The 23,395-nt window shown below is 25.9% G+C and overlaps 13 protein-coding genes across 13 annotated transcripts, besides 32 other annotated features; 4 read left to right on the top strand and 9 right to left on the bottom strand.

The window, feature by feature from the left end:
• Window positions 1-31: part of a sequence feature (AT_rich) that runs on past the window's edge.
• Window position 32: 1 nt separating this feature from the next.
• EDI_144460 (uncharacterized protein) lies at window positions 33-580 on the top strand (the record flags this gene model as incomplete). The annotated part of the gene is made up of 2 exons (XM_001739150.1): window positions 33-274; window positions 328-580. 2 exons carry the CDS (start codon window positions 33-35, stop codon window positions 578-580), a joined length of 495 nt encoding a protein of 164 aa, XP_001739202.1.
• A 23-nt stretch (window positions 581-603) lies between these two features.
• Window positions 604-647: a sequence feature (AT_rich).
• Window positions 645-1,130, bottom strand: EDI_144450 (uncharacterized protein; the record flags this gene model as incomplete). Its single annotated transcript, XM_001739149.1, has 1 exon — window positions 645-1,130. The coding sequence occupies one exon, from the start codon at window positions 1,128-1,130 to the stop codon at window positions 645-647; it is 486 nt and encodes a 161-aa protein (XP_001739201.1).
• Window positions 1,131-2,716: 1,586 nt separating this feature from the next.
• Window positions 2,717-2,738: a sequence feature (AT_rich).
• Window positions 2,739-3,247: 509 nt separating this feature from the next.
• Window positions 3,248-3,286: a sequence feature (AT_rich).
• A 141-nt stretch (window positions 3,287-3,427) lies between these two features.
• Window positions 3,428-4,837, top strand: EDI_144440 (uncharacterized protein; the record flags this gene model as incomplete). Its single annotated transcript, XM_001739148.1, has 1 exon — window positions 3,428-4,837. The coding sequence occupies one exon, from the start codon at window positions 3,428-3,430 to the stop codon at window positions 4,835-4,837; it is 1,410 nt and encodes a 469-aa protein (XP_001739200.1).
• A 9-nt stretch (window positions 4,838-4,846) lies between these two features.
• Window positions 4,847-4,901: a sequence feature (AT_rich).
• On the bottom strand, window positions 4,889-5,828 carry EDI_144430 (uncharacterized protein; the record flags this gene model as incomplete). Its single annotated transcript, XM_001739147.1, has 2 exons — window positions 4,889-5,123; window positions 5,173-5,828. The coding sequence occupies 2 exons, from the start codon at window positions 5,826-5,828 to the stop codon at window positions 4,889-4,891; spliced, it is 891 nt and encodes a 296-aa protein (XP_001739199.1).
• Window positions 5,140-5,167: a sequence feature (AT_rich).
• Window positions 5,829-6,116: 288 nt separating the features above from the next.
• EDI_144420 (Rho/RAC guanine nucleotide exchange factor, putative) lies at window positions 6,117-8,372 on the top strand (the record flags this gene model as incomplete). Its single annotated transcript, XM_001739146.1, has 2 exons — window positions 6,117-6,538; window positions 6,605-8,372. 2 exons carry the CDS (start codon window positions 6,117-6,119, stop codon window positions 8,370-8,372), a joined length of 2,190 nt encoding a protein of 729 aa, XP_001739198.1.
• Window positions 6,544-6,567: a sequence feature (AT_rich).
• A 185-nt stretch (window positions 8,373-8,557) lies between the features above and the next one.
• Window positions 8,558-8,703: a sequence feature (AT_rich).
• On the bottom strand, window positions 8,696-10,417 carry EDI_144410 (uncharacterized protein; the record flags this gene model as incomplete). Its single annotated transcript, XM_001739145.1, has 1 exon — window positions 8,696-10,417. The coding sequence occupies one exon, from the start codon at window positions 10,415-10,417 to the stop codon at window positions 8,696-8,698; it is 1,722 nt and encodes a 573-aa protein (XP_001739197.1).
• Window positions 10,252-10,303: a sequence feature (AT_rich).
• Window positions 10,418-10,638: 221 nt separating the features above from the next.
• On the top strand, window positions 10,639-11,571 carry EDI_144400 (CDK1, putative; the record flags this gene model as incomplete). The annotated part of the gene is made up of 1 exon (XM_001739144.1): window positions 10,639-11,571. One exon carries the CDS (start codon window positions 10,639-10,641, stop codon window positions 11,569-11,571), a length of 933 nt encoding a protein of 310 aa, XP_001739196.1.
• Window positions 10,860-10,898: a sequence feature (AT_rich).
• Window positions 11,572-11,982: 411 nt separating the features above from the next.
• Window positions 11,983-12,067: a sequence feature (AT_rich).
• Window positions 12,060-13,502, bottom strand: EDI_144390 (uncharacterized protein; the record flags this gene model as incomplete). Its single annotated transcript, XM_001739143.1, has 1 exon — window positions 12,060-13,502. One exon carries the CDS (start codon window positions 13,500-13,502, stop codon window positions 12,060-12,062), a length of 1,443 nt encoding a protein of 480 aa, XP_001739195.1.
• A 75-nt stretch (window positions 13,503-13,577) lies between these two features.
• Window positions 13,578-13,677: a sequence feature (AT_rich).
• A 7-nt stretch (window positions 13,678-13,684) lies between these two features.
• Window positions 13,685-15,170, bottom strand: EDI_144380 (uncharacterized protein; the record flags this gene model as incomplete). Its single annotated transcript, XM_001739142.1, has 2 exons — window positions 13,685-14,680; window positions 14,751-15,170. 2 exons carry the CDS (start codon window positions 15,168-15,170, stop codon window positions 13,685-13,687), a joined length of 1,416 nt encoding a protein of 471 aa, XP_001739194.1.
• A 143-nt stretch (window positions 15,171-15,313) lies between these two features.
• Window positions 15,314-15,356: a sequence feature (AT_rich).
• A 304-nt stretch (window positions 15,357-15,660) lies between these two features.
• Window positions 15,661-15,736: a sequence feature (AT_rich).
• Window positions 15,737-15,812: 76 nt separating this feature from the next.
• Window positions 15,813-15,843: a sequence feature (AT_rich).
• A 47-nt stretch (window positions 15,844-15,890) lies between these two features.
• Window positions 15,891-15,938: a sequence feature (AT_rich).
• Window positions 15,939-15,962: 24 nt separating this feature from the next.
• Window positions 15,963-16,012: a sequence feature (AT_rich).
• A 34-nt stretch (window positions 16,013-16,046) lies between these two features.
• Window positions 16,047-16,077: a sequence feature (AT_rich).
• A 337-nt stretch (window positions 16,078-16,414) lies between these two features.
• Window positions 16,415-16,455: a sequence feature (AT_rich).
• Window positions 16,456-16,561: 106 nt separating this feature from the next.
• Window positions 16,562-16,642: a sequence feature (AT_rich).
• A 325-nt stretch (window positions 16,643-16,967) lies between these two features.
• Window positions 16,968-18,605, bottom strand: EDI_144370 (uncharacterized protein; the record flags this gene model as incomplete). Its single annotated transcript, XM_001739141.1, has 2 exons — window positions 16,968-17,282; window positions 17,331-18,605. The coding sequence occupies 2 exons, from the start codon at window positions 18,603-18,605 to the stop codon at window positions 16,968-16,970; spliced, it is 1,590 nt and encodes a 529-aa protein (XP_001739193.1).
• Window positions 17,199-17,220: a sequence feature (AT_rich).
• Window positions 17,284-17,325: a sequence feature (AT_rich).
• Window positions 18,606-18,637: 32 nt separating the features above from the next.
• Window positions 18,638-18,667: a sequence feature (AT_rich).
• A 64-nt stretch (window positions 18,668-18,731) lies between these two features.
• Window positions 18,732-18,800: a sequence feature (AT_rich).
• Window positions 18,801-18,909: 109 nt separating this feature from the next.
• Window positions 18,910-18,946: a sequence feature (AT_rich).
• A 99-nt stretch (window positions 18,947-19,045) lies between these two features.
• EDI_144360 (uncharacterized protein) lies at window positions 19,046-19,714 on the bottom strand (the record flags this gene model as incomplete). Its single annotated transcript, XM_001739140.1, has 2 exons — window positions 19,046-19,503; window positions 19,588-19,714. 2 exons carry the CDS (start codon window positions 19,712-19,714, stop codon window positions 19,046-19,048), a joined length of 585 nt encoding a protein of 194 aa, XP_001739192.1.
• Window positions 19,531-19,571: a sequence feature (AT_rich).
• Window positions 19,715-19,798: 84 nt separating the features above from the next.
• On the bottom strand, window positions 19,799-20,909 carry EDI_144350 (uncharacterized protein; the record flags this gene model as incomplete). Its single annotated transcript, XM_001739139.1, has 2 exons — window positions 19,799-20,021; window positions 20,077-20,909. 2 exons carry the CDS (start codon window positions 20,907-20,909, stop codon window positions 19,799-19,801), a joined length of 1,056 nt encoding a protein of 351 aa, XP_001739191.1.
• A 23-nt stretch (window positions 20,910-20,932) lies between these two features.
• Window positions 20,933-20,982: a sequence feature (AT_rich).
• A 47-nt stretch (window positions 20,983-21,029) lies between these two features.
• Window positions 21,030-21,057: a sequence feature (AT_rich).
• A 78-nt stretch (window positions 21,058-21,135) lies between these two features.
• Window positions 21,136-21,174: a sequence feature (AT_rich).
• Window positions 21,175-21,261: 87 nt separating this feature from the next.
• Window positions 21,262-21,361: a sequence feature (AT_rich).
• Window positions 21,362-21,380: 19 nt separating this feature from the next.
• Window positions 21,381-21,465: a sequence feature (AT_rich).
• A 226-nt stretch (window positions 21,466-21,691) lies between these two features.
• Window positions 21,692-23,311, bottom strand: EDI_144340 (uncharacterized protein; the record flags this gene model as incomplete). The annotated part of the gene is made up of 1 exon (XM_001739138.1): window positions 21,692-23,311. The coding sequence occupies one exon, from the start codon at window positions 23,309-23,311 to the stop codon at window positions 21,692-21,694; it is 1,620 nt and encodes a 539-aa protein (XP_001739190.1).
• Window positions 23,310-23,363: a sequence feature (AT_rich).
• The last annotated feature ends 32 nt before the right edge of the window (window positions 23,364-23,395 follow it).

The following is a 23,395-nucleotide window of genomic DNA, read 5'->3' as shown; positions in this document are numbered from 1 at the left end:
AAGAACTATAAACTAATAAAATAATATTTAAGATGAAACAAGAGATATGGTTTTATGGGATGTTTATTGTTCAATTAACACTTGACATTGCCTTCTTTCTGACATGTAAATGGGCTTGGACATTAAATCTTTATCTTGACTCATTTGCAGATAATTATTTTGCAGATCATGTATGTGTTTGGTATTTTGTTAGTGTAGGAATAGTCCTGTATTTAGTTTCATATTTCCACAGTGGAAATTTAATTTCTATGTATTCATTATCAATTAAACCAAGGTTTGTTTAGTTTGATTTAAAAAAAAATTAGATAATAAGTTTTGATTTGATAGTAAAAAAGAACAATACTTTTGTTATATTCATGGACCAACACTTGGAAGAATTTTCATTTCATTTGGATGCGTTTTATATTATCACTCATCATTTGGATTAGCATTATGGGGAGGATATATTGGAATAGCATTAATTGCATCTGTGATTATAGAAAACCAAATTTTATTACCACACATTCCATTAATGGACTATGGGTTAGTCTTTGGAAGAATAAGAATTCCAAAACCTTTAAAACAAGAACATCTTGATTGATTTTTCTTCTTTGTATTAAACTCATTTTTTTTACTTTAAATATATAAAGAATTTATTCAATTATTTAGTCATCCCTTTCTTCTGAATGTTTTGACTTTTTTTCAATACTCATTGCTGATTCATCTTCTTTTTTAATTTCAAGTAATTCTTGTTGTATAGAGTCATCTAATTCATCCATTTTATCAATAGTATTAGCAAGTGTAATATCATCATCATTCCATTTAGCATCAACCATTAATAACCCATCTCCATTGATTATTGGTAACAAATATTTATTACTTTCTATTTCTTCAAAGAAATTTACATTAAAATTTTTTACTTCTTCTATACTTATTTTATTCTTCCTGATAAAATTAATTAATTTAATGTAATTGTATTGATTTCCTTGTGCAATTTGGTAAAGTTCTTCAAATGAAATATGGTGTCTTTCGTTCATATGTTTTAAAAGAAAATCAATATCAAGAAACTCTTTACAAAATAAACACGGTGTCCTAAATGAAGTTTCATCATTTCCATTATCCCAATCCCAGTCGTCACTATCACTACTCATTATTGTTTGTTTCTAATTATGAGTTGAATTTTAGGTTTTCATTTTTAATTTGTTTTAAATAACGAAATAATATATTGTTTTTAATGACTATTAATGTTATATGAAAGAAGATTTGAAAGATAATATACTTATAATAAAGAGTTAAATAAACACTTGATGGAAGATTTTCAATTTCAGTTAGGTGTTTCATTTTTATCTAAAAGAGTTTTTTTTGTAATGGACATTAGTTCTTTCTTAGAGAGACTAACAATATCAGAAAATCTAAAGAATTTTCAATAGAAAAAAAAGACTTGATTTATGTCTGTGGTTATTTAACTGAACGAGTAACGTTTTTATTAGTTTAAGTGATATATTATATTAGCTTGGTTTGTTAAATTAGTTTTTTTAGATTTCTTTTCTTTGAGTTTTAATTCAAAGTTCTTATTTAAGACTTGTTTACATATTCAGTTAAGTAGTGAGGAAAGTTCTATAAATTACTTTGTATTAGTGGTTATGTGATAACGAAATATTTCTTTAATGGAGCTTTTAATACAAACAGTTCCTTTGTGATATGCTTGAAACATTCTTTAGTTTGACTGAATTTTTTGAATACTATCAGTTGTTCATTCTACTTTATTCTTTGTATAAATATTTGGTATAACAGTTATTCTTCAAAATAATTTTAATCTAATTTGATTGTTTTTTTTTGATTTTGTTTCTTCTTTGATTAATAGAAAGAATTAAGTTGTGTCTTTTTCCCTCTTTTTTGTTTATTCAGGAGTATATTATTGGATATTTCGATTTAGTGTCAGAGCCTTAGTGGTATAATACGGTTAATCACTATCAGTTATGAAGTAAATTTCTTTGTTATTGTTTTGACAATAAGAATGGGTGCTATTTCTTTACAAAGAATATGATTCATTGATAATTTTTTGCTTCCTCTTTTCTGTTTTCAACTTCTAATTTTCTGATTTGGTTAAATGCATTAATTGGTGAAGAATAATTCCTTTTGTAATTTTAATACTTTTAGTATGTTTGTATGTGATTTATTTTTCTCCACGTCTTCCTTTTACTTCACTTTCAATCTTTTGTCCTTCTTTAATTTCTTCTTTACATTGAATATAACATGTTGCCATTCCATAAAAATTATTAATTTCTTTTGGTATTATCTCTCCTTTAATATTTCATTCAACTAGACATCCAATACTCTATTGAATAAGAATACATTCTATGATTTTTGAGACTTCTTTCTTTAATAAATTTATGTTCTTAGAAATAGCTAAAATTCCATTTCCAATTCTACCTATATTTCTTATTAACTCAATCTAACAACTTCTTCCTAATCCAACTCTGTGTAATGAACTCTTTTTTTTTAAAAGAGTGTAATATATTTAATGTAGTTATCTTATTATCGAGATACATATATTTAATTTTAATTCATTCAAATCAAATGTAGTTTATCTGCTATTTTAATGCTAAAATATTCGATACTTGCTGCTTTCTTTTTTTAAAAAAAAATACAGGTTAAGTGTTACATAGATTGTTTCTAGTAAATATTTAATACAATAAGTTTATTGTCTATGTCAGAGTAAAATTAAATAAAAGCCATATTAAAATTATTTATAAATAGATAAGAGCATTGAATTTGTTTTTCTTTAGAATGCTTTCAAAAAAAAAGAAAGATACTAAGTGATAATCGTTTGAATGTTTTGATAAGTCTTATAAAACAAAAAATTGTTGTTATTTTCTTCCAAATTTTTTGAAGACAACTCTCTATTCTTAATCTAAAAATATAAAATGAATGAAGATAACAATCTGGATTACATTAAAGTTATCTAACCAAAAAGTACTTAAAACTCAAACTTTAATAACTCTCATAAGAAAAAATTTAAGCAGATTCTTATAACTTTGACACTATAGCATATTCAATAATTATTTTAAGTTTAAATAAAATGAGATATTAGTAATTGAGAAAAGAATAGAATTCTTAATTAAGCAAAGATTCAAACGATATTCTTTTCTCATTGTTTTTTTTAGTTAATACAATCAAAAAGACATAATAATAAAGGGTTAATGGTGAATGCAGTATTTATTTATCATAAAACTAAATATAGATAACAAAGAATGTTTCAAAAAAGTAATAATATTAAGAATAAATAATAAAATTTTTAAAAAAAGAGGAATTTAGTAAAATGAAATTTTATAGAAACTTATTGAAATATGACTTTCAATTAAATTGTATTTATTGAATGTAAAAATCAATATAAAACACTTATTAAATTTTTCTATAAAAACAAAAATAAAACAAAGTGAAACAGATGACAAAATTAAACTTATACTACATCATTGCTCTTTCTATTATGGTAATCTTAATAATGGCAGAGGTCATAACAGTGTCTGTTTATGTCCCATTATTAACAAAGAAACAGAAACCAATTGTTAATAAATATGATACTGAAACTTTCATAATGGAAAGAGGTAGTAAAATTTCACAGTATCATTACAAAGGATATATTTACAATGATCTTACTAGTATTGTGTCTTTAGATAAATACAGTAGACGTGGAGTTATTCTTATTACACAACCACTGAAAAATTCTTTATCACGTAATTGTGAAGTAGATTTTTCATCCTTTAATAAAAGTCTTGACACAGTTGAAGGAACTGGTCCAGCGGTTATTAGAATGACTGTAGATTTTAAAGGCTATCCCAACCCTTCACTTCCATCTTGTCTAGGGAAGGATGCTATTGTCAATAAATCAGTAAATTGGGAAAATGTTCACGTCCAAGAAGCTGTACGTTCAGTGGCACAGACTTTCGTTGATAAATTTGATGGAGATCCTCGTATTTCTTTTATAGAAGTTGGATGGTTTGGGATGAATGGTATGTGGGATACTAATATACCAACAAACAAAACGTTTATAAATGAAATAAAGCAAATTATGATTAGTGCAAAGAAAACACCTGTTGTTTCTATTGTAGATTGTAACTCTTTTATAAACCCATTAGAAGGTGCATTATTTAGAACATTTGATGAAAACCTTGAATGTTTCAAAGGAATAGACTCACCATATTATGGACAAATAAAATATATGTATGTTGGTATCGAAACAACAAGTGTTCCACAAAAGACCCCTGACATTACACAAAGTGTTTATGAGGAAATGAAATCAAAATATCTCACTGCAATTCAAGACCTTAGATTGAGTTATGTTTATACTACAAAGCAATTAAGAACTTTAGGTGATACTGAACTAGAAGCTATTAAAGTTATGGGTCCAAATATTTATCTTGCCACTTCTCAACACACTTATGACACTGTAACTAAAAACCTTAATATTACTGTTGTTGTAGGAAATAATGGAACATCAAGTATTCTTCAAAACTTACATTTCTTCTTTGGATTTGGAAAAGTAATAAATACAAAAATGATAGAGAGTACTTCTATAAGTGTTATTCGATATAACGAATGTAGTGAATGTAATATTAAATCAATTAAACCTGGAGAAACAAAAAAATGGACTTTTGTATTAAAAGAAGTACCACAAGAAAAGTATGAGGATGAAGATTCATTTCCAATGGTGAGTTGTTTTATGTATTTACCATCATCTTCAACAGATAGAATTAATAAAATTCCTCATTTTGTTAATTTTGATAATGCCAGAATGAATAAATATGGATGGCTCTTGTTACCATCATGGAATTCACCTGACGCTAAATATCTGTGATTGGTATTGAAAAAAATAAAAAAGTTAATTTAAATGTTATTTTCATAATTATTAAATATAATTTGGTGATTTTGTCAATTCACACTCCGCCAGTAATTGGTTTGAATTGGAATATAATTTTATTGTGTAATGTTCATTTGGTGTATAAGAATATTTTAATGCAATTGTTAAATTTCCTTGTTCTGCAAAGGCACGTGCTAAAGGTTTTAAAGTATCGGTAATATATAATCCAGCCCATACTTTATAATGGTTGTTTGTGAAAGAGACATTAATATAATCAACTGACCTATATTTCATTAGACATTAAATATAAAAATAAGAAAAATATAACAAACATTCTTTGAGCATGAACTGTTGGTATAGGTAAAGTGAATGGAGAAGAAAACCCAGACGGGGCTGTGGTGTTTGCTATTGAGGAACAATTTTTAAAATATCTAAATTCAAATTTACGAGAAGTTAGTTCTTTATCACCAATCATTGCATCTAATTCTAATTCTGAAAGATCAAATGAAATTTTGTTTTTGGTTGTTGATACAGTTTGTTTTGTTAGATATGATTTCATTGATTGTGTTCCACAAGTAAATAATCCAATTACATCTTCTGAAGAACAAATATTATCATAAAATACATGGACTAAATAAGGAATATGTTCATCAAATTGCGCCTTGATATTTACTACATCACCTATACAAATCTTATTAGAGACACAAATTAATTTATATTTATTTCCAAGTAATAAAACAGAATCATCTTTAAATAATCTAACTTCATACATCCCATCAGGTAATGGGTCAAAAGAAATAATTGACTCTTGTTTTTTACTGTCTATAAATTTGTATTGACAATATTGATTATTAAATTGTCTCATTACAACAAATATACCAGCCCAGAGCCTCTTGTTTAAGTCTTCGTCAGAAAGTTCAATTTTACAATGAACACCATGTGATCCTTTGCCAATTGAAGCAATGATGTTAGTACTCTTTTTTTCCATTATTAAATGACTTTTTTAGTTTTTTTTACTTTTTTATTCCTCTTTTAATCAACAGAAATATTTCAAATCTTGTTTACCTCCAAACTTAATACCAAAATAATATAAAACCCACCATTTACTTTCTATTCTTTTGATTATTCAATAAAGTTATTCATTACATAAAAGGAAAAAACAAAAAAAAGTTATTTTGAGGTATCAATCATAAGATATTAGTCACAAAAAACATCAAAAAAGGAAAAAATAGAATAGGAACTGAAAAAAGAATAGTTTTGTCTTTTACTCATAAAAATGACTATGACACAACGTCAAAAAATAATTGAAGAAATCTACACTACTGAAGAGTTTTATATTCAATCGATGGAGTATTGTTTAAATTTCTTTTGTAAAGTAATGAAAAATGAAAAAAATCAATCAATTATTCCATTAGAAGACGTTGATATTATCTTTGAGCATTATGACGAAGTACTAAATATAAACAAAAAATTCTTTTTAGCTTTAAAAAAATTAAGGGAAACTCACCAAATAGAAACTCGTCTTGGTCAAATTTTTAAATTATTTACCCCTTTTTTTAAGGTGTATTTTCTTTATATATCTCATTATGATGATTCAAATCAAGTTTTAACAGAATACGAGAGGAACCCAAAGTTTAACGAATTATTAACTTCATTACAAACACAAATTCCAACAACAACTAATCTTGATTTAAGAAGGTTTGTTTTTAAAATATATTTTAATTAATGAATCAATACAAATAACTGTTACTTACTTATTATTAGTTATCTTATCATGCCTGTTCAAAGGTTACCTAGGTATGAACTTTTACTTAAAGATTTATTGAAAAATACAAAACCTGATCATCCTGATTATGTTGCACTTACTGAATCCCTTGATGGAATTAGAGCTGTTACTATGGAAGTTAATGAACGTACAAAAGATATTGATAGAAGAGCTAAAGTAATTAAAGTGAATACAATGCTCTCCGGATTACATGACCTTCAATTAGTAGACCCAGATAGAGCATTAGTTATGGAAGGACAAATGATTAAAGTGTGTAAGAAAAGTAATAAACCTCGTTACTTTTACTTATTTAATGATGTTATGGTCTATGGAATTGGACATCAACGAATTACTGTAAGTGGATGGTTTTATCTAAAGAATGTATATTTAGAAAACGATTCTCGTTTTGAAAATAGTTTTAAAATCAATAATGATAAAAAGAGTTTTTCTGTAATCTGTGAAACTCCTAAACAAAAGAAAGATTGGTGTGATGCTTTGACAAAATATTCTGAATTACAACGAAAAAATTCAGCTATAGAAGACACTACTCAACCAAAAACTACACCTATTCTGGATAATGAAATAAAGAATTGTTTATTATGCCATCAGCCATTTACCCTTGTTAATAGAAAACATCACTGTAGGTTGTGTGGAAGATGTGTTTGTAGTAACTGCAGTAAAGCAAAGATTCCATTGAATTCAAAAGGAGAAATAGACCGTGTTTGTAATTTATGTTTCAGTAAGGCAACAGGTAAAAAATTGGACAATGGACTTATTAAGAAAAAGAAAACAATTAGAGGAGAAAGTAAAAGAAGTAATTCAGTTGGTAATCCAGAAGAAATATTTGATGGACTTAGTGTTATTCTCAATCCAGATATTCAAAGAACTCAAACAGCAAATATTTTACCTAATGTTGAAAAGAGTAAAAGTCCATCTGGAAGAAGGAGTACAGGCAGAAAAGAAAAGTTAAAAAATCAAAAAAAGGTTGAAAGTATGAATGATTTAACTTTTTATCAAATCATGGAAGGTATATCTTCATCTTCAGATCCTTCAATAAAGACTTCTGGTCATAAAAGTGGTTCAAGTAATAGTCTTGTGTATTTTGATTTTGTACAACAAGACCAACCCAATCAAACTTCTATCAATGATCAGTTCTCTGATCTTGGGATTGTTAATTTTCCTAAAAAGTATAAAGATAATAATGATGTTACTATTAAAAAACAACCTGAAATCCCTCAACAAACTTGGATTCAACCAATAACAAGTAGTCAATATCGAGACGCATTTGATTCATTTGATTTTTATAATAAGAATGATTTTATTGGATTTCAAAGTCAACCTGTTAATAAACAAAACAAAGGAGATGAAAAGAAAGACATATTTAATGGATTAATAAATATTCCAGTTACTTATTCAGGAACAAGTTATCAAAACTCTTCAATAAATCCTGGCTATTTCAAGAAAGAATTAGGAATTCCATCAAAACCATTTAGACAAAATGAAATAAATACTACAACTATGAAACAAATGACTAGTAGTAAAGAAATTAAAAAAGAACAACAAAAACCACCAATCCCCATTTGTATCACAAAGTCTTCTCAAAACAATTCAAATAGTAATCCTAAAAAAGATAATGTATTAAATGAGTTAGAGGCATTAATGGATGATTATTTTAAATCTAAAACTCAATTAAATTCTAATCAAAAAATAAATGAACCAACTTTTGATGGAATAAAAGGAATAACTACAGTTAGTAGTTCACATTAAATTGTTTAATGACTTATTTATTTGGAACTCTTTAGTTATTCTAGTTCAAAGGAAGATTTTGTGTTATTATTGAAATTTGTTTGAGACTATTTCTTTTAAATCAAACACCCTTTCTTTTTTTTTTATATCTTCTTTAGACATCTCATTTCTATTAAGAACTTCTTTTTGAATGATTACAGATAGCCAAAAAATGAAAATTTAATAATTTGTAATGTTTCTTTTAAAAAAAGTTCTTTTATTCAATTTTTATATTTTAACTTCACAATATATAAAAAGAATTTTATGAATTAATATTTTTTCTAATAATAGTTTAAGAAAATAATTTAATTATCCCAATACTTGCTTAACCATTGATCAACTTTAGTTAAGTCAACCTCTTCTGCAATTTCTTTTAATTTTGGAATCTGTTCAGTTTGGTCCAAATTAATAACACACCCCAATGGTGGATCAAATCTTAACCATCTATCACCAAGAAACATTCTACCAGATTTGATAGTCCAACTTCTAGTGGCATACATAAAAGTATCACTAATTTGTGTTGCCCATTGCATAATTCCTCCTTTACCAATTTTATTACTATCAATATAAAATGGGTCTGGCTTTCCTGCTGATAACGAGAAACAAACAACTTTTTTTGGATCTAATTGAAGACCTTCTTCACCAAATAAAAATGACCAACAAAGTCCAATTGGAGTATTATTGAGCATACCTCCATCTACAAAATTTTGATATGGTTGAAAGTATGTTGGAGCAGAAGAAGAGCGTAAACAAATATCACTTAATTTCTCTTCTTCAAATCCTTTTTGGAGATTAGTAAAACAAAAAGATTCACATGACCGATTTGGTTCTTGTTCTTCAGAATCAATTCTAAAAGTATCTACAAGATATTTACATTGAATGTCTTTAACTTTAGTTTCTTTAAATATATGTTCTAATATATATTTCAATTTATCATTACGATATTTTGGTTGATTAATTGCAATTGTTGGTTTAACAAATACTTCTTGAGAAATGATACTAAGTAAATCACTACAATTTCGTGGTGTTATTCCAATAGCTAACATAGAAACTAATATCGATCCTACAGAACATCCACAAACTAAATCAATATTTTTTAAAAATTGTGGATGTTTTTCAAGAATACGAGCAAGAATAATACATTCTAAAACTCCTTTAATTCCACCTCCATCAATTGATAATACTCTAAATGTTTTATTTATATCAATACATGTTCTAGAATCAAACATTTCTTTTGCTCTTTCTCGGTTTAATATTTCATCTAATTTTTCATTTAAACTTGTTTTCTTTTTACGTAATTCTGCTAACGATGCTTTTAATTCATTTACCTTTTGTTCCATTACCATTTTACCTTTATAAGTTGCTCCTTCTAATTTTGTTTTCATTAATGCAGTTAATGACTCTTCATTCTCTTTATTCTCTTCGTTTATATCTTCAACTGTTTTAGACTCTTCTTTTAATATATCCCACATTAAAAAATTTCCTTCTTCTAATGCAATAAGTGCAGGTGTCATTCCATTCTTATTTTGTTTTGTTTTTGATGCTCCTAATTTTAGTAATAATATTGCTAATTCATAATCTTGGGTTCGTGCTATACAATGAAGAGGAGTATCACCACTTTCATTACTATCTTCTAAAGCCAATGGGTTTTGATTAACAACATACTTTAAGAATTTATCTTTTTTAGGAATTGTTGATTGACAAATATAATGAACAATATTATTCCCATTTTGTGTTTTAATCGATAAATTACTTTTCTTTGCAACTATTTTGCATTGACTACTTCCATTCTTAATTGCAATAAGTAATGGCGTTTCTCCTGTAGAATTAGTATATTTAAGCCAATCTGATCTCTCTTCACAAATAAAATTAATAATTTTTTCTTTTTTTTCTTTAAAAATAAAGAATAAAATGGATTTCAGAATTTCAGTCGGTTCTTTCCAGTCTTTGATCATTTTTATAGCTTCTGTTTGGTTAGTATTAATTAAATAAATTATGTCTTCAACTTTTGCTCCGTCAATGGACATAACAAAATAAGTTCTTTTTTAGAATGAATTTGTATTTTCAACTAAATTAATCAAATCAGAAAATGGTGGCTGAAAGCAGAAATATTTTGTTTGTGTTTTCTTTATAACAAATTTCCTCTTACATCAAAAAGAGAAGTTAAAATAAACCCTAAAGGGTTTGAATAAAAAGGAAGAAAAAAGTAAAAAAACTGATTATAAAAAAGTGAACTCAAAAATCTGAAATGAGTGATATTCCTGTTCAAAAGACAAATGAACCAAAACTAACACTAAAAGAGATTATTAAACAAAGGTATTCAAAAACTGGAAAGAAAACAAATGACCTTTTTGGTGTTGTTTATCAAGCAAAAGATGAAAAGAAAGCTATTCCAGTTTCAATCAAATTATATCAACAATGTGAAGAAGACATTGATGGGATACAATCTAATTGTCTTCGAGAGATTGCTATATTAAAAAAATTAAATCATAACAATATTATAAAAATGATTGACTATTATTATGGTATCGAAGGATGTTATATAGTATTTGAATCATGTGATAGAAATTTAGAAGAATATATTAAAACTTTTGCAGGAGAATTATCTCTTAATACCGTTCAACTAATATCCAAACAATTACTCGAAGCAGTTGAATATTTACATTCACATAGGATATTACATCGTGATATCCGACCATCTAATATTATTCTCTCACTTTCTAGGACAATAAAACTTACTAACTTCTCTCTTTCTAGACAAGTAACAATCCCAATAAGAAAATATACACAAGAAGTAGTAAATATATGGTACAGAGCTCCAGAAATTATATTAAGTGATCATGGGTATGGAACAGGTGTAGACATATGGTCTGTTGGATGTGTTATTGCAGAACTAATCAATTCTAAACCATTATTTTCTGGTGATTGTAAAATTGGTCAACTCTTTCAAATTTTTCAAATATTTGGTACTCCTACAGAAGAGTCTTGGCCTGGAGTTACTAAAATGGTTAATTGGAGTAATCGTTTTCCAAAGTTTAAAGGAAAACAACTTCATAGTGTATGTAGTAGGATTGGAGATCAAGGAATTGATTTATTAAATAAAATGTTATGTTGTTATCCAAATAAACGAATTGATGCTAAAGAAGCATTAAAACATCCTTTTATTAGTTTTTATAATTGATTAGTTTGAATTATATTAAAAATACTCAACACGTTAATAAAAACCAATAACGTTAGTTCTAAAGAAAAATCAATGCATTTAGTTATTCATTCAAGCTCAAAAAACGACGCTAGCTCTTGAGATAAACAGATTTCTGGATGAAGACAAATATCAGAAAAATATATTTGAAAATCAATCATGCGTTGTTCTTGTGTTGGTCTCTTAAAGTACACGGTTGCTGGTGGAAAAGATGGGATTAGACTACCAAACTTCTTAACTAATTCTTCATTAAATTTAAAAAGTCTATTATATCTTCTTAATACTTGTTTTCTTTTAACTCCATTTATAAACAACTCAATTTGATAATAATCTACATTTTCTATTTGAGTGAATTGAGTAACTTTAATATCAAAACCAAGAACAGAATTCATGATAATATTAATATTTATAAAATACTTTTCAAAGATCTTAAAATTAAAAAGTAATAAAAAAAAAAGTTAAATTTTGAATTAATTTTGAGGGACATTAGCAAGGACTTGAGCAATGAATTTAAGTTCATTGTGTCTTGCTTTCTTTAATTCTGGAACATCAGTCTCTTTTTCTGAATAAAGATCAGAACAATGAGATGTTCTGTCGATTAATTGTACTAAATTACCTTCTTGATGGTCAGATTCAGTAACTCCAAGAGCGTGCCAAGGATCAGTGTTACCATTAGTAAAAGCAACATTAGTTACACATGGTTTCTTTCCTCCATATCTAACATTGATATGATCAACTGCATTATATAAAGTATCTTTATCAATACCATAAATATCTTTACACATATCAATACTTCCTTGAAGTTGATTTAATTTACCCCATTTGACTGATGACTGTTCACTAACAGCTTGATAATATCCATAAGCAATACATGTTTGGAAAAACCATGATCTACCAGCAGCACCTTCATTTCCTTCAGCATAAGTAGAAGTACTTTGTAATGTTTTATAACTTTCTTCTTGAGAAGATGAAGTACATTCTTTATCACCCCATTCTGGATTATATTTCTCTTTAATAAATAATGGGTATTTATTAACAACATCTTCATTAATTTCAGTACAAATTGAATCAGTACTTTCATATGAAGATTTCCAATTTGAAGAATTATACTGAACATAACCAGAAAGAGCTGTTCCAATAGATTCTGCAAATGTTTGAATATCTTTTTCACCAAATTCAGTACAAGTATTGAAAATCTTTCCTAATTCTTTTCTTCCTTCTTCAGTAGTAGTCATTTCATCCCATTTTTCAAATGCAAATGATAATAAATCTGCAGTGTTTTTAGGAAGTGCATTTTGTACAACTTCAAGATATTGATAAAAATCAACTACAGCTTCTACTGGAGCAGATGATGCCCATGCCCCTTCTACAACATTAGGATATTTTTGTCTCATCCAAGCAGCTAAATTACCACTATATGATCCACCAAGAACAATAACTGGATGTCCAACTAAATTATTTTCTTCTTGAACATGTGAAATAACTTCAACATAATCCATTAATGCTTGTTCTGCAGTACAATAAATTAATTTATCCATTTCAAGTGATGGAGTTGAAGCACCATAAAAACGATGTTCAACAGATAACATTAATCCTTTGTGTTTTTTAGCCAATGAGTCAATAACGTAATTATTTTGTAATACTTTAGGAGAAGCAGGTCCTTCACCTCCTAATAAAACAAAGAGTGGTGCATTTGGGTCATTAGTATCAAGAAACTCTTTATTAACAAAGTAGTGAATATCAAAATCATTCTGATTATTAGCGTTGAAATGGTCCAATGGGACAGTATAAGTCATTGATTCAACCTCATTTAATTCTAATGTCATGAATGATTGAGATATCCGTTGCATTACTTTTTGGTTGAGTGAAAGTTTTGCATAACTGCAAATAACACATAAAGCAAGAAGTAACATTGTTTTATAATTGTTTAGTTCTTCTTCTGTTTTCTTCGTTTTTAATACTGAAAATTTTTTCTTAATGGAGTTTTCTTTTTATTATTAATTTATTATAATATAGTTTTAAAGTATAGTTTTAAGATCTTTAAAAGAACTAAAAATAAATATTAAGTGATATAAAACAATAATTAATGAAACATTTAGTGATCTTTTTGAAAGAATTGGATAAACCCATTACCGGGCTTGTAGGAACTCTGTGGAGATAATGAAAAAGAACTTGGTAATGAAGAAGGAAGACTTTCTTGTGCTTGAAGAGAGGGTTGAGGAGAAATGTCTCTATAAGGAGAACGACGAATAAATGAAATTTCTCTAGAAAGACTTCCACAGCGTAATTTAGAAATTTGTATTGGTCTAAATGGAGGTTCATTGACTTGAGGGCAAATGATTGGTTTAGAATCGTTTGGTTCCTGTATTTCTCCTACAGAAGAACATTTGAATTTAGTTTGGAGTGGTATCTCTGTTGTTGGAACAAAATCTTTTACACTAAATGAATGAGAACGAGTAGTTCTATTAACGTTTGATGGATAAATAGATGCAAGAATATCAGGAAATATTGAGTCAACAAGACCAATATCATTATTAAAAGAAGAGACAGAATAAACACCAATTGTCGCATGATCTAATTTACCTTTTAGTCCTTGTTTTCTAATTCGATTTTGATTCTGTGAATGAAACTCTCTTGCACCTTCAGTTTCTTTAATTATGAAATCATCCATAGATACTACAAATTCATTCAGATTTGCACTTGATTGAATTCTAGATGAAATAACAGTGTCAAGAATAACTTGAGTAGAAATATTTTCTTTTTGTAAATGAAGGTTATCAGAAAATCCATCACTTGTAACAATAATGATATCATGTAATTCTACATCAATAATTTTTAAATATGATCCTGTTAATTCTGGTAATAAATTAGGAGTATTACCAATTCTTCCACCACATTCTTGAGATGATTTAATAGGACGACACCATTTTTTATTAACACTAAATGTTCTACCAATAGCTGATTTATATATAAATGCTTCACAATCACCAACAGAAAGAATAAGAGTATATGGTTGAGTAGAAGTGACAGTAATAATAGTTAGTAATGTACATGTACCATTAGGTAATATTTTAGTATGGTGTTGTTGTATCTAAAGAATTAATGAAAAAATATTCAAAGAATTCTGAAAATATCTTTAAATTCTTAAGAAGTACACAAACCCGATCATGTGCTTGATATGTTGCACCAACTAATGCATTTGCAATTTCATGAAGTCTAACACATTTTGAAATTTCATTAAACATATAAGATAAAACACTTTCAACAGCTATATGAGCGGCACGTGCAGAAGTAACACCCCACCCACATCCATCTGCAACGACCATAACAGTACAATTTGTAAATCGTTCTATTCCAATACAATCACAATTTGGTTCTCCTTGTTTCACATTTTTAAAACAGGGATATGTACTAAATGAAGAAAGACTAAAGGATTGGTCATACCCAAGTACTTCTTGATAATCGTCAATAATATGTTTTGAAAAATTTCTTGTTGTAATGTTTTTGATTTCTATATTAGGGATATCTTTTAGAAATGGTTTAAATGTTTTATTAAATATTTTAGAAGAATTACCTTCCATTACTTGCGTTAAAAAGGAATAAAATGAATAAGGAGTTAATGAAAAATGAGATGTCAATTTTTTTTTGATTTTTTAATGAAAGAATGATTAAAAAATTAGTTTTGTTTCATTAGTTATTAACTCCCATTTTTCTACTCTATTTCATTTTATTTATTAGTCTTTTATAACAAATTTATTATTTTTTTTCTAGAATTTATGTGATACATTATTATTTTAGGTTTGTTTCCCATAGAAAATAAATACTAAAATAAAAAGGAATTTAATAAGATTAGAACAGTTCTTTGAGACTTATCAAAAACAATTAATTTATTATCGAGAGCAAATACTTCTCAACCATTAAACTCTTTGAATTTTCCTTTTTTTTTAATGACTAACACAAAATATTCTTTTTTCTTTGGATAACGAAAAAGGAAAGTTATAAACCATTTTATAAATTAATAAATCTCTCTTATAACATTATTTATCATCTTAATTCCTCTAAACCTAATCCTTAATTATTCTTTTTTTTAATTGTTATATCTTTATTAGTTAATTTGATTGATTTTTATGAATTTTATATTTTTATTCAACCATTAATTATCCACATATTTATATACATGAAATGAATCCATATATATTTTTGTAGAGGGTTATTCATAAATGTTAAAATAAAAATTTTTAGAATTATTATTATCTGTTGATAAATTGTGTTAGTGTTAAAAACTCTTCTTAACCAATCTCATTTAAAATAAAAAATAATAAATCAAAATTTTATAGATTTAATTATAAGGACTAGTTAATAAAGAGGAGTTGTTTATATATTATATTCATTTTCTTCATTGTTTTAATTTTTATAAAATTTTGAATTCCATTAAGTATGAAAAAAGATGATTTAAGAATTAATTAAAATATTTTATCTATTTTTATACTGTTTTTTTCTCATCAACTTTGGTTGTTTTTAATATTTATTTTAACATTAACAGGATTTTACTAGAATATTCAGTAAGTCTAATAAGTTAATCTTGTTTTAGTAACAAAAACCAAAGAAGATTTTCAGTGTTATGATAGCTAGTTCTTACTTATAACTTCTAAAATAGATATATTACTAATACTTTTTAAGAATAAACTAACAGTATTGTCAGGCTCTTTTATATAGTTATTTAGAACTTACATAAGATAGAGTTATTTTTCTTTTAAAAAAAAGATTGAAGAGAAATTATATCACAGATATTTACAAAAGAATTGATGTTATTTTTTGAACTAAGAATAAAATATGAATAATAAATAAAATAATAATTTATTAAAAGATATCGTTCTGGATAACTTTTTATTATCAATTGATAGAACCTGTAAATTTCATAATTTAATCAAATAGAAATTCTAATTAGTAGGTTCATCTTACTAACTAAGCCTTTATTAAAAATAACATTTTTAATTAACCAATACAGAAATAAATAATATGAATTTTATAATAACTTAATTATTGTTTAAATGAGTAGGCAAGTATTTTCTTTAAATTTTATAGCTTAAAATAATAGGTTAGTCATTACTTAATGGATATTCTTCTTAACAAACTCTTCTGTAGACATAAATTTTATTGACCAATACCTTAAATCTCTATTGATCATTATACCTTTTTTTTTTCTCCATTCGAAAGCTCTAATTTTATAATACACTTTTAATTAATAAGGAAATATTAAGTAATAGAAGTTAAGTTTCAATAATTCATAAAATTTGAATGAAAATTCTAGAATAAAAATAGATTTTGATTGAAATTTAAAATAAAAAGTTTAAGAGGATAACAATAATAACAATCTGTTAAATTTGACTAAGTTCTGAAAGGTATTGTTGAATCTCTTTATTAGGTGTAAAGACTAATGGTGTTTCTTTTGCTGTAAGAAGCATACTCATAATGTCTGATATTTTATATACTTTAATCATATTTAAAGAACCATCTTCATAGAAAGAAGGTAATTGAGAATATCTAATAATTTCTCCCATCCATAAAGCAGTAATAGGGATTTTAGGAGAAGGATGTTTTTCAAAATCTAATTTATAATTTTTATTATTTCCTGAAATAGAGAATAATTGTTCAAGTTCATTCCATTTATTTTTTGTAGAACGTTTCATTTCCTATTTATATTAACTTTTAATTTAAAATACAAAATAATAATAACAAACAATCCATCCTTGTGGTTTAGAAGTAGAATATTGAGTCAAAGAAGAAAAGATCATATAAGCAATGTTATAATCCCCATATTCAACACAATCAACAGCAACTTTAATAAAGAATGAAAAAATTTTTCTTTTAGGAGTATTTTTAACAGAACGGACTGTTAATGACTCAATTTTCTTTACTTTATTAATATAATTTTGAAGTGTTCTAAAATTTTTGGTAGTATAAAATTCACTACAATATACTGTTTTTAAAGCTTCATGATCATATATCATTAATTGAGCTGCAACAATTTTATGATGTATTTCATATAATGTAAGTTCTTTAATTTTATCAACATCTTTTAATTCAATTTGAATAAGACTTTGAATTCCAACTCTTCTTGGCATAGTAAATTGTTGATTTTTTTCTAAACCAATTTTACTTTTTATTACTGGTTTCATCTTTTCTAAATTTTCTGTGAATTTTTCAATAAATAATTCATCAAATAAATCAGACTGAAATAAACAACTATGAACTAAACTATCATAAACATTAGGAATAATTTCTTTAAATATTTTTATCCAACAAATAAGTAAACGTGTAAGTCTACTTTTTCTAAATGGAAATTGTGGATCTTTTTTACTCATTGTCTTTAAAAAAAAGTCATGAGTTTGGTATATATGTTCCAGAAATTCTTGAGCATTTAAATAGACAAAACATTGTAATAAAAAATATTCAGGACTTAGTAATGGTATATTAAAATAACTATTCCAATGAGCTTCTTTATCACAACTTAATAATATACCATCAGGAGAATAAACTATTCCAAATGATTTTTCATTGAAAAGTTCTTCTGTATAAGTAAAGAGCATATGCATAAAACGTCTACAATTTTGTGGATATGTGAGGTCTTCTTTAAATAGAAATGGAAGAAGTAAAGACCGTTTTTTATGAAGTCTTATAATAACATCAACTAAACGCCTTAACATTAGTCGTTTAGGTTTATTCAATCCCCAAACAAGAAGTTTAGTATTAACAAAATTTATAGTCGTGAAAAGATCGTTTCTAGTATAAAATCTAAGATTACTAAATTCCAACAACTCCAAGTATTCTTCATCAGTAACTCCTTCTACACTTTTGAGTAAATCATCAACAGAAATTGATCCTTTTTTATAATTTGCTGATAAGTGGCGAGGGCTGTTCTTAGATGAACCAACACTAATATGGACTTTTTCATTTAATGGTGTAAATACTCCACCATTATTAAGGGGTAAGTTATCGTAACTGTTGGACTTCATAAAGTGGGGTTTTAAACTTAGATTTTTTGATCATATTTATATTTAAATAAAAAGAAAATTATCGTCATGAGAATTGTTTTATTTCTTTTCTTCGAAAAGTATGAATGCACACAGTAATTCTAAATGATATTAATAATAAAATAAGATAGATAATATTAATTAATTTATTTAACTTATTTTCATAAAAGTAATTAACTATGAATAAATGCAAATTTTAAAGAATACTACCAAAAAGAGAAATCTTTTTTTGGTAACAACGTTATTATTTGAAAAAATAGGTTTATTTTCTCACAAAAAAGAAACGAAAAATAAAAAAAAAATAATAATAATTTTTAAATATTCTCTAGAATTTCTATTACTTAAATTATTTTCTGTTCTTTGTATATGTTTAAATAACTTATGTCTTAGAAAAAGTAACAATTCAGATAAATAACTTAATTTTACAATAACAGACATTTTCTTTTCTTATTTGTTGATTCATTATCATCACTAATGTTTATTTTATTCTCTCTACTTCTTTTAACAATCATTTGGAACGTTTCATCAACATTAATTCTTTTTTTAGCAGAAGTTTCATTGAATCCAATTCCTTTTTCTTGAGCAAAAGTTAATCCTTTTTCTTTTTGTACAGTACGTTCATTATTTAAATCAGTTTTATTTCCAACTAAAACCATTTGATGATAATGATCATCTTCTTTTGTTCTTAAAATTTTATCTACATACTTTTTTGCTGTTTCAAATGTTTTTTCTTCAACAATGCTATATACAATAAGGAAACTATTTGTTTGTCTGATATAAGGATCAATCATGGTTTGATATTCTTCTCTTCCAGCAGTGTCAAGAATATCTAAAACGCAAACCTTCCCATCAACATTAATAGTTTTTCTATAACAATTTTCTATTAATTTTATAAGTTTTTGAAACGATATAATTTAAAATAATAAACATTGAAATTTTTTTTTAATACTAAACTAAAACAAACCTACTGTTGGATCATATTCTTCTACAAATGTATTCATTGTAAATTGAATTGTTAATACTGACTTTCCTACACCACCATCTCCTAATACCATTACTCTAATCAACTCAACTTTATATTCTTCTGTCATTTAGTCTTTAAGATGAAGAACTAAAGTTCTTTTTATTTTTTAATGAAAAAAACAATAAAATAAGAAGAACAGTTGATTGGAACTTTAATTCTTTTTTACAACTTTCGATGCAATTTGATGATTTGGTGTTGTTGATTTGGGTACTTCTATTCCTAAAATTTTAAATCTACGATGCCTGTTCAATAAAAATGAATGATAATCATTTGAACATGATGATATGAATATTTCTTCTTTCATTGCTAAGTCAGAAGCTTGTTGTGGTTCATATCCAAGTTTACAAAGATGTTGGTTAACTAATTGATATGTTCTATAAAATTAGAAAAGTTGAATAATATATTGTTTAACAATAAACAAATACAAACCCTTGTCGATGAACAATTGGTACTTTAATGTCACAATTTTCTTTTATTATAATTCCTTTAAGAGGTATTGTTGATAGACCTTGTTGTGAATATGGATTTATTTGAAATAATCTTTTTCTTTCTTCTTCTTCCCATCGTTTTCTTTGGAGTGGTGTCATATTTTCTGGTTTTGGTAATGTAGGTGGAGTAACAGTTTCTTTACTCACCTCTTCTTGTTTAACTGATTTAATTTCTTCTTTAGGTTCATTTATACCTTGAGATTGAAATTCTTTTAATTTTTCTTCATATTTATCATCATATTCAGTTGCTATTTCTTCTTCATTACCTTCATTCATTGGAATAGAGTCTATTTGAAAATCATCAGTTGCACTTATTTCATTTGAAGAACCAATAACTTGTTCTTTTTGATTTGGTTGTGAGGACGGTTTTATTTCTTTTTCAACATTTCTTTCTGTTTCTGGTTGAAATAACCCACAACCATCTGATTCTGGCATTGTTGGTACTCCATTTTTATCAGTAAAAATATCATTAAAAGTAATATCATTCATTGTTTGTTTTTGTGGTTGTTGTACTTGTTGAACAGGAAGAGCGATATTTGTTGGTTTATTTTCTGTATTGGTTTTTGGAATAAATGAGTTTATTTTAACAGGGACGTAGGGTTGTATTTTCTTTGGTGTTTGATATTCCATTACAGGTCTTTGTTCTGTCCCTGTAAATTCAAATGAAAAGAATCTGTAATCATTCAGATATTGTGTGTTTCTTTTTGGTTGTGTAATATTATTATTTTGGTATTCTGTTTGTTGAGAATTCAGTGGAGTTTGATATTGATTCATAAATAATTTGATTTAAAAGTTGGAATTTTTTTTGAAATGAAAAAATAATTTCTAATAATATTTTTGTTTATTTGAAGATACCAAAATATTTATTCTATGAAATCTTATTTCATATTTGGCAAAATAAAAATTTAATTCATTATATTATCTTTTCAATCATTTAAATGATTTCGCTATTCTTTAAACAATAGTTTGACTAAATTTGTTATAAAACTACTGAAAAAACTTTTTTAAATATTTTTTAATTAGTGATATTAAAAAAAATGTCTCTTTTCATATATTCATTTGTTCTTAACCTTTCTTAAATTGTTCTTTTAATTAGTTAGTGAAGGGGATATATACTTGTAAAGCCTTAAATTAATTTAAAGTTCATATTCTTAAAAATTTATAAGAGTATAATAAAATTCTTAAATAAAAATTAATAATATTTTAATATAATAAAATTAAATTTTCCTCAATTCCTCTTCTTACATTAATAATTTTAATAAGTAATTTGTTTTTAGTTTTTGATTGTTTTTAAATATCTTATTTAAAAAATAAAAAACTAATAATTTAAGTTTCCTTGATATTTTATGAATAAAATATTTTAAAGTGTTCACTTTAAAGTATCAATTTTATTGTGTTTTATTTCATTTCTTTTGTTGAGAAATTATTATTATTACATGAACAAAGTGTTTGTTAACATTTTGCTTAGTCTTAATAATGACCTTAATAGATAAATTTCATTATGTTTGATTTAATAAATTAAAAAGAAAAAATACTTTTGATAACAAATTCATCCATTAAGCCTCTTGTTTTTGATTGAATTCATTTATTTTATTTATCATTTCAAGATTTAATTTATGTAATTCATCAAAATCTTTCTTAACATCAGTATATCCTAATTCTTCTACTCTACTTTGTGTTTTTTCAAATTTTTCTTGATTGAGAAGTGTGGTTGAGTTAAGTTCTCCTCGTTGAGTTTCTAATAAAACTAATGAATTAAACAAATTGTTCATTTTAGTTATTTGAGTGATTAACGAATGTTTTGTTTCTTCTTTATATTTTGTATTTTCTCTAATTAGTCTAATGAGACTGATATAATTCTCAGAGGTTTTGATTTTCAATTGAGTTAAATCAGATTTTATAGTATTTGTGTTGTTGAATATTTTTTCAAGTTCTTTATCTTGTTTCTTTAAAAATTTAGTCATACAAATAGTTCTATCAATATACGTTTGTCTTTGCATTCTTTTATCAAGCTTTGTATTGATTTCTTCTTTTTCTTTAATATCCTCATCTAGACTTTGGATTTCAAGAATAATAGCTTTTCCTTTTTGTCTTATTTGTTTAACTTCCTTTGCTTTTTGTTTTGTTTCTTCAATAATTAAGTCATTTTTCTTTTCATTTTCTTGGACTTCTTTCTTCATTTCATCTTCATAAAGAGTCCATTTTTGTTTAAGACCTTCTAACTTACTCATTTCACTTTGTTTAAGTTCTTCTAATTTTTCTATGTACTCATCTTTATCATTTGCATCAATGTCTTTAACTTTTTCTCTTATGACTTTTTGTCTCTCAAGTGACCTTTGTTTTCTCTTTAACTCTTCTTTTTCTTTTATCATTTCTTTTAATTCACTTTTGCCTTCACTGATATAGTCCTCTACTTTTTCAATTCTTGTTTTGATTTTTTGTAGTGTTTCTTCAACTTCTTGTCTTTCTTTAACTATGTCATCTAATTCACTCTCTAATCGAATCTTCTTTTCATTTTTACTTTCTTTTAATTCAACAGCAACCATAACATCATCACTATCTTCTTTTTCTTCATCACTATCTTCTTTTTTAATAATTTCTTTTCTTACTTGAATCTTTGCATTAATTTTCATTTCTGCTATAATATCATTTTGCTCTTCTACTTTCTTTTGTGAGATTTTTTGGAGGATTGAACTAACTCTTTTTCTTTGATTAATATCTTTTTGTCTTATTGGTGTTGGGGGAAGGATTCTTCTCTTTTTTTCACCATTTGTGTTATGAACAATATCATACAAAGTTTTGCTAATAGAGTTTCTGATTGACTTGTTTGTAGATAGATCGTCAGGAATATATTTCGTTAAAAAATTTAAAATATTTGTAACGTCTGTTGTTTTTGGATATAATATTTGATGATAACCAATAGACTCACTAAATCCCATCTCTTTAATAATCGATGCTTGCTTTGCACAAACACGTACTTTTTCTGAAGTTTGTTTAGGAATTGAATCAGTGAATATTCCATATTTTTGTTGGTCAATTAATTTAAGTATTTGTGTTGTTAAATTATAAAATACTCCACCACCACTAATTATTCCTTTTAGTGTATTAATTCCTTTTGGAATCACAACACCACAATTATGCAATGATCCAAATAATATTTCTTCAACTTCTTGCATAATAAAATAAAATTATTTTTTGTATAGTTTTTTTTTTATTTTAAGTTTATTAGAGATTGTTTCATAATTTTGATAAAATGAAAA

The sequence above is a fragment of the Entamoeba dispar genome, genomic scaffold (assembly GCF_000209125.1).
Source record: "Entamoeba dispar SAW760 scf_1105229462009 genomic scaffold, whole genome shotgun sequence".
NCBI classification, from domain to species: domain Eukaryota; phylum Evosea; order Mastigamoebida; family Endamoebidae; genus Entamoeba; species Entamoeba dispar.
The sequence above is the reverse complement of the archived record's forward strand: the minus strand, read 5'-3'. Positions and strand labels throughout refer to the sequence as shown.